Source organism: Alternaria dauci, chromosome 8, assembly GCF_042100115.1.
Source record: "Alternaria dauci strain A2016 chromosome 8, whole genome shotgun sequence".
NCBI lineage: Eukaryota > Fungi > Ascomycota > Dothideomycetes > Pleosporales > Pleosporaceae > Alternaria > Alternaria dauci.
In genome coordinates, this window is record NC_091279.1 from 598892 (window position 1) to 612876 (window position 13985).

Consider the following 13985-nt stretch of genomic DNA (forward strand, 5'->3'; position numbering starts at 1 on the left):
TTGCGTCGAGTGCAAGTATATCGCTACAGAGTTCAACTGCTGTACCTCCATGCGTATATGCGTACACGTGTCGTTGTACAAAGTTGTCTTGCGTCATCGATTGTTGTTGGTTCGGGTGCTTTGAGAGCGTCTCGAAGGGAGAGTATGCATATGGCAATGTTCGGATAGAAAACTCTTTGGTTGATGGATTGTGGTCTGGCCGATGACTGACTCAATGATAGGGCCACGTCTGCCTTTGTGTAATACCGATGTCGAATAGTCGACACAGTCCTGGCTAGCTGCTGCTCCGGTACACACGCGACTGAAACAAGGTCAGTTCGTAAGATGGTAGCTGTCGGGGCCTAGTATGTTGATCGCCTAGAGATCCAAGGGCGACTGGGACACCGCTCTAACCTTGATTGTGTTTCTTACATGCTTTAGTGTTATCCGCGTGAGTAATAGATATGATGAGCGAAAAATGTGCATAGTATAAATACGTATCTATGAGATTAGAAAGAGATAGACAAAATGAAAATAACGTGTGTATAGGTATCCCGTAAAAAGATCAACGCCGAGAATGTATGCCGTGAAAGTGCGAAAGCTCAAAAGAACAGTAGGAAGAGGTGAAGATAAGTGAACGTCCCCTACGCAACAACAACAACAACAACAACCAGACTCAGAAATGGTCAAACCTCCACAATCTCACCAAAGATCTCCAAGCCTCCTCTTTATTCCCACATCTATCTTCCCGAATATCAAGCCTTCTCTTTGAATTCCTCTGGCGGCGGGGTCAACAGCGCAGGACTCTCTTCTTCAACAAACTCGCCTTCGCCCAATTTCCCCCCAAATGTTTCCACCTCTTCAACTTCTTCCTCTTCTTCCTCGTCTTCCTCTGTGATGCCCAATATCTCCCCGCTCCTGCGTCCTTGTACACTCGTCCCTCTACTACTCATACCACTGTCTCCGCTCCTGTTCCGCCAGGCGCCACCGTTTACATGACCACCATTCATAACCCCAGTATTGACGTTAAGCATGGGTCCTTTGAAAGGACTCCTCTTTTTCTTTGCAAAAATGAGACCAGGCGATTGTGGAGGAATGCTGTTTCCGTTTCCGAAAGCGGCGCTAGATTCGGTAAGGCCAGGTGGGAAGCCAGAACGTACAACGCGGATGTTCGAAGGGAAGCTTGAGGAAGTGGGGGTCGCAGGGAGGACTTTTATGCTGTTGTGGGGAGACTTGGAGGGCTTGTGTGAGTGGCCGCTTACAGAAACAGCGGGAGAGACAATTGAGGCAGAGGATGTGGATGAGGCTTTCGAGTGCGAATGGTGGTGGTGTGGCATACTGCGGATCGAAGACACAGACGAAGAAGTGGACTTCCGGCCTCGGAGACCACCAGAGGAACGACGATACGAGGATCGCGGCGTTAGTGGGGCAGGGGACGCCGAGAGCCTTCTCATAGAGCCTGAGCCATGAGTTGAACCTCGGGGTCGAGGGCCAGGTGTGTGTGGTATCGGCGGAGACTTGGGGTTAGTATGTATAGAAGAACGGTTCGCTGTACTTTGCCTTCGTCTTGAGTCTGAAGACGTGCTTGGAGGTATCTTCGGGGACTGTCCACTGCTAGCCTTCGAACCTGGCGACCGTGCTCGTTTTGATGTTTCCTTTATCCAGTTTCTAAGTGACAAGAGGTGGTTGATGAAAGGCTGCTTCCGGCGCCGCTTGGGCACGAAGCCGTTGGGGGAGAGGAGGTCGGGGTTCGTGGACACGACTTGTAGCATACTGCTACGAGATCGCCGCCGATCCAAATCTTTCGCTGGCGGTGGTGGACGCGAAGAAGAGTGTGATTTTCGCCCTCGGTAGGTATCGATTGGTGGCAGCGGCTTGTCATCGACGGTGAGGTTGGGAGAAGTCATGGATTCCGGCAATTTGGGCAACTCGGGAGCACCTATTCGGAGTTAGAATTATCTTCATGTTGGCTGGCACAGTACTGACCATGCAAACTGCTTCGGTTTATGGTCCTGCCGCGACTCTTCGGTGTAGTCGGAGCATGTATGCCCTCCTCGTCCGACTCTCTGATGGTAGGCGCAAGTTTGTCCAGCCGGCTACTGGCAGCACTCAGTCGTCTGAGGCTCTTAGCCTCTGCTTCCTTTTCTTTGCGCTTGCGCTCTCTTCTTTTCGCTTTCCGTTCTTCCTTTTCAAGCAACAATGCCCACCAGCCAGCCAAAGAGTCGCATCGCTGGGCCAGGACGTTCTCAATCACCATGTCAATATCCACACCAGCAGCGCGCATACGCTGCAACACCTCCTTCTCCAGTTCGGTCGAGAAGGGCGGCGGCTGCTGCAGCTTCAAAATCTCCTGCTGGCGAGGCGCGTGTTCCGACAACCAAGGGTTCTGCAGTATATCCGCCAATGTAGGTCTCAAGATCGGCCGTTTCGAAAGTAGCGACGAGCACAGCTCCTTTGCCTGCTGTGGAAAGTGTTCCGGGTATTTTGGTTCCTCCTTCAGTATCTTGTTCTTCGTGACCATCTCGTCGTCTTCGTCAAAAGGCAGCTCCCCGACCAGAAGCGCGTAGAGGATGATACCCAGACTCCAGACGTCCACCTTTTCACCCGCGTACTTCTCGCCCTTGAGCATCTCCGGCGCACTGTAACAGATGGTTCCACACCATGTCTGCAAGTAGTTGGACTTGCCCTCGTACTCGCGTGTGAAGCCAAAGTCGACCAACTTGACATCGCCCTGTTTGTCCAGCAGTATGTTCTCGAGTTTGAGGTCGCGGTGGACGCAGGACTTGTTGTGGACGTAGGACACGGCGCCGACGAGTTGTGTGAAGATCTTCTGGACTCTGGCGGGTTCGAGTGCGCCCTTGGCTAGGAGGTAGTTGTAGAGTTCATCGCCCTGGCAGTACTCGAGGACTAGCCAGACCAGCTCCTCGGTGACTATGACCTCGTACAGGCGGGCGATGTGTGGGTGTATGAACTGGCGGTGGTGATGGATTTCGCGCGCGAGATTGGCGTCGTCTTTCTTCGCGCTCTTGAGCACGACCTGTTCGTGGTGAGCGTGGTTCCTCTGTGGCAGCTGTGACTACGGCACCTTTGAGCCATTGCTGAGTTTGTGCGATGCCAAGTAGACCTTGCCAAAACTCCCCTTGCCTATAAGTTTCCCCAGTGTATAGTTGCCGACAGTCTTGAGGTCGGTCGCGGCAAACTCACTGTTCCCGTGTCAGCAAATTACCGCGGGTGGAACAGGCACCGGGCGCGCAAAACAAAGGAAAGAAAAAAAAGGCTTACTCGAGTAACTGCTTGTACGAGTTCGCAAGCTGCTATAATTCCAGTCTCAGCATCGGTCCTGCCAGACAATGCCAGACATGCGCCTGGGTGTTTTGCTTGTTGCAGCGCACACGCGCGTGCTGGCGGCGACGGGAGGCTACGTACCTTCTTCCTCTGGGCCTGAATCTCAGCCTGGGCTCTGAGATTTGACTGCATGGAATGATGCGCCGCTGCTCCGTGGTGTCGCCTGCGCAACCAGCGTCATCTATGGGTTGCAGGAGTTCGGTCTGGCGAGCGAGCGCCGCGGAAGAGAGGAACGGGTCCTGTAGCAGCGAAAGTGGAGATGGCCGCAAACGCCAGGGGCCTAGGGCGTTCGAGATGTGCGAGGATAACAATACTAACTTTTGGCCGACCGGGGATGGCAACAAAGTGTATTAATTGTGAATACTGCGGAGGGGATGCGGCCTCCCGTCAGATCTCTCCTGAGCTTCCGGTCCTGCCATGGATTCGGGGAGCGCGATCCTGGTCGCAGATCATCCACATGCCGCTTCTCTGGTAAGCGGTGCGACGGACCAGAACATGGCCACCTCTATTCTTGTTTGTAGCGTGCCAATTGCTAGCAGACGTGCAACGCATTATCCAAATCAAAAACCGAACAAGTCCGGCACTCTGGGAACAAGTATTCGCTTCTTGCACTGGTGTTACACAAAAGTACCCCTGTACTACAGCAACCGAATCCAACGAAGCAACGTTCAGAGTCTGCAGACACACCAGGTCGGCAAGAACCATCTACAGTTTACTACCTGGCCCTCCAATATACGTCTGCCCTAGCTTCAACATGTCGACAGCCTCTTGCACCATCTCGTCCACAATTTCCTTTGCAGGTTTAATATCGCCGATTACCCCCGCAACCTGGCCCATCAGGAACGGAATATCCACATCCTTCCCATCGTCCATGTCCTTTGCCAGCGGTACAATGCCCGCATCTGTCAGCCTCTTGATCTCGTCCTCGCGCTCATGCCACTCTTTGATGTAGTCGTTATACTTGACGCGTAATGGTCGGCCACTGACAACTAGCGTCCGGCCCGTGTCTGTAAAGTCGGCGGAAACTACATTCTCCTTGTGCATTTGCGAGCAGCCGGCCTCAGTCGACGCGACGAAGCGCGTACCCACCCACACACCCTGTGCGCCTTGCATCAGGCTGCTTGCCAGGCTGCGTCCATTGTAGATTCCTCCTGCTGCCACCACCATGGCTGGCTGGCCTGTCAGAGGGCTCTTGTATTTGCGTGCGACGTCCACGACCGAGGGAATCAGGATGCTGTTCGCGATATCGCCAGTATGTCCTCCGCCTTCCCCGCCCTGTGCGCATACGATATCCACACCTGCATCTAGTGCCTTCTTCGCGTGCTTGGGGTGTCCGACCATGTTCATAATCAGGATACCCGCTTCGTGCAGCCTCTTGATCGTTCGCGCGGGTGGTACACCGACAGCACTGACGAATAGCTTCGCGCCATTCTTGATCGTAACCTCGATAAGATCGTCGAGCTGTCCATGTGTGTAGTCGTGGTTGGTCTTTCGTGCGCTACCGCCGACTTGGGGGAGTGCGAGGTCGACACCAAAAGGCAGGTTCTTGTCCTGAAGGTTGGACTTGAGGTCGTCGATGATGGATTGAAGCTGCTCTGGGGTGTATCCTAGACCTCCAATCACACCCAGGCCACCGGCATTTGACACGGCAGCCGCGAGGGGACCGCCAGATGTGCGCGCCATGCCGGCGAGTATTATTGGGTACTGGATGCCCAGTAGCTTCGAAAGCGGCGTTTGCAATGACGGTGGTGACATGATGGCGTAGCCTGTAGAGATTGGGTGGTGAACGAACGAAACAAGACAGGGTTATCACGTTGGATGCTCTGAATGTTGGTATAAGTGATGTGCTTCAAGCAGAACTGGCCCCTTATGTAGCGGCATGACGAGCATGGGCATGGGCATGTGAATGCTAAATAGCGGCCGTGCCTGGAGGTATGCTCGATCGACGGCCAAGGGTTTTGCGGGGAAAACGTGGGTGCATGAGCCGAGGCATGTACATTCGATTCGACTCGTCGACGTTTCCCATAGTTCATTGTTACCGAGATTCGCCCGTCTTTCATGGAATGACAGTGTATACGTCACGAATGTGCAACACTCCAAACTAGCAAATCATTCCAGTCACCTATGATGCCGACTGTCGCGTTTTCTACGACATTTTGTTGGATACATGCCAACGTAATCGTCAGGAACCACGTCCAAGGCTACTTCGATCATCGTCGTGTGTAGTCGAACTCGAACATCGAGCTTATGTGCGTACAGTGCATGCAACCAACCTCGTCCTATCACCAAGTCTCCTCATCTTCTGACTCCTCTAATGCACAAAGCTCAGACATCCTGCTCATGATGATATCCATCCGCTCATGCCCCTCATCGATACGATCCAGCTGCGCGGTGATGTCCTCAAAACAACGTGCAAGCTCAGTTTGGAATGGCAGATTAGAAGCGACATTTGCAGGTTTTGGAAGAGGTGGCTGGAACAAAGACTGAGTGTCTATGATATTGCTATTAGCGTTTGACTCCATTCATTTGCCCGTTGGCTTGTGTGTGCCCGTTGACTTTTCCCTGCGCAGCTTGAGGCTGCGGCGGAGGTGGTGGAACAGGCCCAAATGGACGACGCTCAGGGGCCGGTTCAACACCGTCTTCCTCAGTATCGTCGTCGTACTCTGCACTATCTTCGTCCTCGTATTCGTACTCACTCTCCGTGACCTCTTCGTCCTCCTCGTCATGCTCCTCATGATCCAGCTCGTGCATCGGTACCTGCCCCCGACCCTGCGCTTGCATCCCACGACATAGCGTTTCCAGACGAGCAATCTTCTTCCGCTGGTCTTCGGCTTCTTTGGTCCTCCTGGCAAGCTCTTCTTGCATCTTCTGGCGCTCTTCCACCATTTCTCCGATATTGCGGTTGGTAATATCCTTGTGGCGCTGCAGGTTTTGGTTCTCCTTTTCGAGACGCTTGGTCTTTTTGGACATTTCTTCCATTTCCTTGCGGAAGGTAAGGAAGAGGTCGTTCGAGTTGTTGAGCGTTTCCTCGACCTGCATCTGGTCAGTATTAACCATGATGATACAGACCAACGAGGGGTTATCGGGTTGACATACCTGTTTGAACTTCTCCACGTATATGTTGAGCTGCGTGCGTAGTTCGGTCTCAGTTTGAGAAAAGGTCGACACTTGACGGGTCAACTGATGCGACTTTGACGATTCCGCTTCCTGCTGCTTGCGCTGCTGCTCTAGACGAGCGGCGTGATACTGTATCTCGAGCTCTTTGAGTCGGAGCATCGAGTGGTATTGCAATTCGCGCAGTTCGTACTGATCAATGAACGATTTGAACTTCTGACGAAACCTAGTTCGGTCAGTTCGTGCCACAAGGACCGAGTGTGCCAGACTCACAGCTCATCCAGCTCCTGTTCGGCTTGGTTCTGAGGTTCCGGCCCATTTGCAGCTGCGATACAATCGTCCACGTCGTTGACAAGGTGCTCGAGACGCTCATGCAGTTCTTGTCTCGCGGTTGATTCGCTGCTCTCGATCTTGTGCAGTTCATCCTTGAGTTTCTTGTTTTCCTTTGCAAAGTCACGCGACAGTTTGTCCAGTTTGTCCTTCATCGTTGTGACTTTGTTCAGCTCAGACCTTTGCGCATCCTTCTCTTTTTGTAATTGATCCCCGCGCTTCTTCGCTTTCTGGTGCTCGCGCTCCGTGCGCTTCATGTCGGAGAGGAGTTCGGTGTACCGTTTCTGTACGACTTCGAGACGAGACAGCGGACCGTCCATGTTGGAGAGGAGCGAGGATAGTTCACGGTTTGCTTTCTTAACTTCGCGTTCTGTCCATGCCATACGTCAGCCAGCGATTCACATGATAGAAGCCCCAGACATCGACTGCGCCACCCAGCGTCTCCCTCCTCCCATAGCTCCGTCGCAAGATGTAGACGCACCGATTTCTAGTTCCTGCTCCTTGTCTCCTGCCTGGTCCAGCTCGAGCTGAGCAATCTTGGCCTGGATCTGCTTCTGTTGTTCCGAGGGGTCTGTCGCCTTCTTGCCCTTGCCCTTTTTGGCAGGCGCAGGCGCCGGGTTGTGCTGTGCGGGTGCCATGTTGGCAGGCGAGGCAGATGCACTGCGGCTTGCTTCGTGGTGTGGTCGGGACTGGGCAGACGTCGGCTGGCGCTGTTGGGCGACTGTTGCCATGAAGTCGTGACTCTTCCGTGTAGCGCTCGAGCTGTGGATCCCCTCGTGTTGCCCCCGATGGTTCCTCCGCCTATGCACGCAATCTCATGTATCCCCAGAGTAGTCCCCTATGCAGCCCGGTTGCGCATCCGTCCTGCAGCGGCCGCCTCTCTACAATGCGCGTCCAGAAGGTAGCAGTTCTCTCTGCTGACGTCTCGGAACTGCTTGGGGCGAAAACCAGATGTCCAGCGCAGTGCAGGCGGCGTCAACGGCTATAGTGTAACAATATGTCGGGTGTCAGGTCGTGCAGTCGTCGAGGTCGGTTCGGGCAATGTCTCGTGGCGGGTGTTGAAGAGGAAGGAGGGGAGGGAGTCGGTGGTCTGGTCGATCGCGGAAAGGCACAAGACACCTGGTAGTCTCCACAACGCCCACGAGCTTCAATATCCGCCCTGGCAGCTGAGATGAGTGACAAAGTAGCCAATCCGGCCTGTCTCCAGCCGTATAACGCATCAACAGCCCATACAGGTGCACTCTTCCGTCTTAGTAATTTTGCGGGCTAATCTCTTTTGGTATGGGCTCCCTCGGCCAATCGGCGCGACAGGCGTCATCGAAGGCGGGTGCCTCTGACATTTCTGAGAGGCGGCGCGCCATTCTGTCATCCATCCTCTATTCCAAACATGCTGCGTTCCGTCGGCCGGCAGTTTCAGCAGAGCCCTCGAAATGCCACAATAGCCCCTCACCGGCTGTCCACGCTCTCTCGGCGGGGATATGCCGCTGTTACCGATGTCTCCAACTTTCCGAATGTCGGCGAGCAGCTGCATGGCTTCACTCTCAAGCGCGTCAAGCAGGTGCCAGAGCTGGAGCTGACGGCTCTGCACCTTCAGCATGACAAGACGGGCGCAGAGTATCTGCACATTGCCCGCGAGGATGCGAACAATGTCTTCTCCATTGGCTTCAAGACCAACCCGCCGGATGCCACGGGCGTGCCGCACATTCTCGAGCACACCACACTATGTGGTAGTGAGAGGTAAGCTACGCCTCCAATGCGCTCACTTTGTTGCTGACATTCCAGATACCCCATTCGCGACCCTTTCTTCAAGATGCTGCCCCGCTCGCTGTCCAACTTCATGAATGCCTGGACCTTTGCCGACCACACTGGCTACCCGTTCGCCACGACAAACGCCCAAGACTTCAAGAACCTCATGTCCGTATACCTCGATGCGACACTGCACCCGCTACTCAAGGAGAACGATTTCACGCAGGAGGGGTGGCGGCTTGGGCCCGAGAACCCATTGGCGAACGAGTCGGAGGATCCGAATGCGAAGCGCATCGTGTTCAAGGGCGTGGTGTACAACGAGATGAAAGGGCAGATGTCGGATGCAAGCTACTTGTTCTATACCAAGTTCCAGGACCACCTCTACCCGGCCATCAACAACTCTGGCGGCGACCCGCAGAAGATTACCGATCTCACTTGGGAGCAGCTTCGGAAGTTCCACGCCGACCACTATCATCCCAGCAACGCCAAGATCCTCACCTACGGAGACATGCCTCTAGCCGAGCATCTGAAAGAGGTGGACAGTCGCTTGAACAGCTTTAACAAGATAGCCGTGGATCAGGAGGTAAAAGCACCAATAACTCTGGACGGCCCGAAGCAGGTTACGGTCGCCGGTCCCCTAGACCCATTGGTACCCCAGGATAGGCAGTACAAGACTTCAGTTACATGGTTGATGGGAGACACTGCAGACGCTGTGGAGAACTTTGCGCTTGGTGTGCTCAGCAGTCTGCTTATGAGTGGGTATGGCTCGCCTCTATATCGCAATCTCGTTGAGTCTGGACTTGGTGCCGATTTCAGTGCGAACACCGGCTATGACAGCGCAGGCAGACGAGGAGTCTTCTCCGTTGGACTGGATGCTGTCAAAGCAGACGACGTAGGTAAAGTTCACGAAGCCATAGCCGAGACCCTTCTCGAGGCGCGCAAGAACGGTTTCGACAAAATCAAGGTGGATGGAATCCTGCATCAGCTGGAACTCTCGCTCAAACACAAGACTGCCAACTTCGGAATGGGTATCCTCCAAAGACTAAAGCCTGGTTGGTTTAACGGTATCGACCCGATGGAAGCCCTCGCATGGCAAGATACTGTCAATGCTTTCCAGAAGAAGTATGCCGAAGGCGACTACCTGGAGAGCTTGATCGAGAAGTACCTCCTCAACGATAAGACCCTGACTTTCACCATGCAGCCGTCGGAGACGTTCAGCCAGGAGCTCGTAGATGAAGAAAGCCAACGCTTGGCAGCGAAGATTGCGGAGACCACAAAACAGTTCCCAAGCGAACAGGAGGCACAAAAGTACTTGGAAGAGCGAGAGCTTCAGTTGCTAGAGGTCCAAGGGAAAGCCAGGAACGAAGACCTGAGCTGTCTTCCCACTGTTCACGTAAAGGACATTCCACGAGAGAAGGAGAGGAAGCCATTGCGGCACACCGACCTAGATGGCGTGACAGTCCAATGGCGCGAGGCCCCCACCAACGGTCTGACCTACTTCCGTGCGGTGCACAAACTGCAAGATCTTCCGGACGAGCTCCGAGAAATGATCCCGTTGTTCACTAGCGCCATCATGCGTCTTGGTACCAAGGACAAGTCGATGGAGCAGCTCGAGGAATTGATCAAGCTGAAGACAGGCGGTATTTCGGTAGGACACCATTCGTCGCAGTCACCATTGTCACTTGATGCGTACGAAGAAGGCATGGCGTTCTCAGGATACGCTTTCGATCGCAACATCCCGGACATGTATGAGCTTCTCCGAACCATCATACAAGAAACGGACTTTGATGGCCCGGAAGCGGGCAAGAAGATCAGAGAGCTCCTGCAGAGTGCAGCAAGTGGTGCTATCAACTCGATTGCCGAGTCTGGCCACTCTTATGCTATGAGATACGCTGAAGCTGGCATAAGTCCTGTCAGCCGATTGGCGGAAGAAACTGGAGGTCTTACCCAAGTCAAAGTCATGACAGCTCTCGCATCGCAAGAGTCGCTCGACGAGGTCATCCGGAAACTTAAGGCCATCCAGTCTTTTACTATTGCAAACAGCAACCAGCTCCGCGTAGCAATCAACTGCAGTAACGACAGCTCAACGTCGAACCAGGAAGCACTTCACCGCTTCTTGAACACCTTACCAAAGAATGTTTCTGTACCGACAACATCTCAGCAGAAGCAATACCCACGTAACGCCAAGTCCTTCTTCCCTCTTCCTTACCAAGTCTACTACTCTGCCCGCGCCGTGCCGACTGTAGCTTACACCGACGCCTCTAGCGCACCTCTCGAGATTCTTGCTAAGCTTCTTACCTTTAAGCAATTGCATCCCGAGATCCGCGAGAAGGGAGGCGCCTATGGAGGTGGTGCCTACGCCCGTGGTCTTGGTGGTCTATTCGGCATGTACTCGTACCGCGATCCCAACCCACAGAACAGCATGAAGATCATGGCCGAAGCAGGTCAATGGGCGCGGGACCGCGCATGGACACCTCAAGACCTCGAGGAAGCTAAGCTGAGTACATTCCAAGGATATGATGCGCCACAGAGTGTCAGCCGCGAGGGCATGAGGTTGTTCCTGTCTGGCGTCACAGACGACATGCTGCAGACGCGTCGTGAGCGTCTGCTCGACGTCACAGCTGAGCAGGTACAAGCCGTAGCCGACCAGTTCCTTGTCAACCGTGCCGAGGAGAGCAGTGTCGCCATCTTGGGCGAGCGCAAGGACTGGGTCAAGGAGGTCGATGGCTGGCAATTCAGGGATCTGGGTATGTCGGAGAGCGCAAAGGCTACTGAGGAGGCAGAGGGTGTTGCGCAAAAGGAGGACGATGTGCCTGCTATCGCAAGCTGAATCTCTTGATTGACGATATCACGACTGTATAAGTAAATGTACGATACGAAGTGCGAAGCGCTAGCATTACAGGCATTGGGTAAGTTGAATGCATAGCGTTGTGTCATCTCTCCTTCCTCCTTTACCGTCTCACTACGAACCATCTCGATTGCCATATCTATTTTATCGTCTCCGGGCCTACCTTCCCCCGAACCGTGCGTGGAATAGACCATCTCAAATCTCCCTCTGTCACACATTCAACACCAGCGCAACGAACAGATCCCAGACGGACCAGGCATTCTCTCCCATTGCTGGTTCGCTCTGAACCCCAAATACGGGGACAATGCGCAAGAACAATCGCCGTGCCATCTATCCAGTCTGCTCTTTGGCCGCCAAAAGCCAGGGGTGGAGCTTGGGAAGAGGCACTGAGCACCTGCTTTCAGACCTGCCTGTATTGAGCGAGACTCTTCTCCTGGTAGACTAAATGTGGGGGTACATTAGATAACGATACTCGAGGTGGAGGAAAGAAGTGGTTGTGCTGGGGTATCTGATTATGTATAATTCATACGTATATCTCTATCTCGCCTCATAGCTCAATCTGGTCTTCGCTCTGCATCTGTCGCTCCTTCTCCCTGGCCTCTGTCGCCTTGATGATAAGGCGACGGTAGTCTAGAACAGCCTGCTCAAGCTCCTTCCTCTTCAGCGCCTCGTGATCCGAATGCGCGACGAAGATAGAGCCTGGGCCGTACAGGTACCTCTTGTGGTCACCAGAGAGCCATGGCACATCCGTCCCGTAGTTGACCGTCATTGTCTCGAAGCCCTCGATATCGCAGTTTATGTCCACAACTCCATATCCATCGCTCTCCCATTGTATATCTAGATCTCCGCCTTCTTTTTGCGCAGCGGCCTTGACGTCTTTGAGCGCGTCGATGATTTGTCCGCGTACGAGATCGGGGGTGCCAGCGGCGAGGCGCGTCGCAATGTTTGCGGTTGCGGTTTCGGCGACGACGTTGGCTGCAACACCGCCCTGTACGCGACCAAAGTTCATAGTCGTGTTTCCGTATTTCGTGCTCCAAGGGAGATGTTCCCTCAGCTTGAGGAGCTGTCCTAGTGCCTCTACCATGATATCGTTTGCGCTGACGCCCAACCACGGGTATCCTGAATGCGCCGCCTTGCCCGTGGCTTTGACCGCGAGGCCTAGCATGCCCTTGTGTCCACAGACGAGTTTCGCTTCCGTAGGCTCGCCGAAGATGACAATCTCGTGCGACGAAGGGCGTTTGTCCCAGTCGCTGAATGTGCGCATGCCGTCGCCACCTGTTTCTTCGCCCACCACGAAGAGTAGCGATATGTCGTCTTGCAGATGACCTTTTATGCCTTGCGCTGCGATGATCATGGGTGCGACGCTGCCTTTCGCGTCCACACTGCCTCTACCGCCAATAACGTCGGTCGTCTCATTGTAGTAGTACAGCCAGTACGGCGGCACAGTATCGATGTGGGAGGATAGCAGGATTGTGGTTTCGCGCTTGCTCCTGTAGGCTAGAAGGTTGTATCGGTCTTTGGAGACTTCTTGCTTCTCCACGGTCCAATCGTGTGCGCGGAGGTACTCGCTGAGCCACTCGCCGACATGCTTTTCGTTCTCGGTAATCGATTCGATTTCTACGAGTTTGCGATGGAGATGTAGGAGGTCTTTTGAGGTGGAGGAATCTAAGGCGGACGGCTCTGGGAGTGTCTGGATTGGCGGGACAGCAGCGATAGCGCTGAGAACTAAAGACAAGATAGAGAGCGGTCGAAATACCATTTTGCTGTTTTGAAAGGCGGATGGCGCCTTAGTAGAAACTGGCGGTCAATTCTTGGGAATGAAGGGAGCTAGACAGCTCCGTGATTCAAAGCTCTACCTAGCTCCGCTTCCCAGCCATGACGGTCGATAACATCACCACCTTCCTTTTCTCGCGCAGGCGCACTTTGAGCTTTTCTCTCAACTAGGTGGGCTGATCTATTTATCTACACGTTTGGATGGAATGCGGCTGTTACTCTTATCTCAAAGCATGTACTATCGCCTCATTACATGTTTGATTCACGGAGGCGCAGATCTGCGCCAGAAAAAGGCCAGGCTACTTGGATGCACATATCCGACATAGTACATGCGTCCGATGGTCACCCACATAATGAAGAACAGCAACAGCATGCAGGTGTATGTAGTCAGGCAAGGCACATCTCACCATTTCTGCGTTTAGATGGAAGACTCGCCGACTGAGCATGCCCTGCAAGCGGTCACGGTAGGTCTGTTCACTGCTTTTTCTCTTAGCTCACATGTGTCGACAGATTGCTCGCCCTCTTTCTCTTCTCCACCAAGAAAATATGATCGAAATCAAGGCAGCCATGTGGCGTATGATGCCTTGCTGCAGGCGTTTTACATGCCGCCTCAAGGCTGACTCGATATCCATCCAATAACCGCGCGGTTCTACGCGCAGGGAAGTTTGGAAGATCATTATTAAGTATGGGCATTCGTATAAGACACAAGAGCACGGCCTCTGAGACATCTTTGATCCGTCCTGAAACCTATTATCGTTCATACATCTCTTGCGCCTTTCGTTGGCCATTCAGAGTTATCCGTCATTCCACGCCTGCAAAGGCTCGATATTCTATCAGCGCTCGCTGCAAC

The 13985-nt window shown here is 53.7% G+C and overlaps 5 protein-coding genes across 5 annotated transcripts; 1 reads left to right on the forward strand and 4 right to left on the reverse strand.

The window, feature by feature from the left end:
- Positions 1-461: 461 nt before the first annotated feature.
- On the reverse strand, positions 462-3696 carry ACET3X_008137 (uncharacterized protein). The gene is made up of 5 exons (XM_069454277.1): positions 3406-3696; positions 3262-3293; positions 3065-3182; positions 1966-3016; positions 462-1918 (listed from the first exon to the last, which is right to left on the reverse strand). Exons 1-5 carry the CDS (start codon positions 3454-3456, stop codon positions 735-737), a joined length of 2436 nt encoding a protein of 811 aa, XP_069303739.1. The 5' UTR covers positions 3457-3696; the 3' UTR covers positions 462-734.
- Positions 3697-4029: 333 nt separating this feature from the next.
- ACET3X_008138 (uncharacterized protein) lies at positions 4030-5079 on the reverse strand (the record flags this gene model as incomplete). The annotated part of the gene is made up of 1 exon (XM_069454278.1): positions 4030-5079. One exon carries the CDS (start codon positions 5077-5079, stop codon positions 4030-4032), a length of 1050 nt encoding a protein of 349 aa, XP_069303740.1.
- A 750-nt stretch (positions 5080-5829) lies between these two features.
- On the reverse strand, positions 5830-7406 carry ACET3X_008139 (uncharacterized protein; the record flags this gene model as incomplete). Its single annotated transcript, XM_069454279.1, has 4 exons — positions 5830-6357; positions 6421-6664; positions 6712-7138; positions 7250-7406. The coding sequence occupies 4 exons, from the start codon at positions 7404-7406 to the stop codon at positions 5830-5832; spliced, it is 1356 nt and encodes a 451-aa protein (XP_069303741.1).
- A 749-nt stretch (positions 7407-8155) lies between these two features.
- Positions 8156-11344, forward strand: ACET3X_008140 (uncharacterized protein; the record flags this gene model as incomplete). Its single annotated transcript, XM_069454280.1, has 2 exons — positions 8156-8505; positions 8551-11344. 2 exons carry the CDS (start codon positions 8156-8158, stop codon positions 11342-11344), a joined length of 3144 nt encoding a protein of 1047 aa, XP_069303742.1.
- Positions 11345-11909: 565 nt separating this feature from the next.
- On the reverse strand, positions 11910-13121 carry ACET3X_008141 (uncharacterized protein; the record flags this gene model as incomplete). Its single annotated transcript, XM_069454281.1, has 1 exon — positions 11910-13121. The coding sequence occupies one exon, from the start codon at positions 13119-13121 to the stop codon at positions 11910-11912; it is 1212 nt and encodes a 403-aa protein (XP_069303743.1).
- Between the last annotated feature and the right edge of the window lie 864 nt (positions 13122-13985).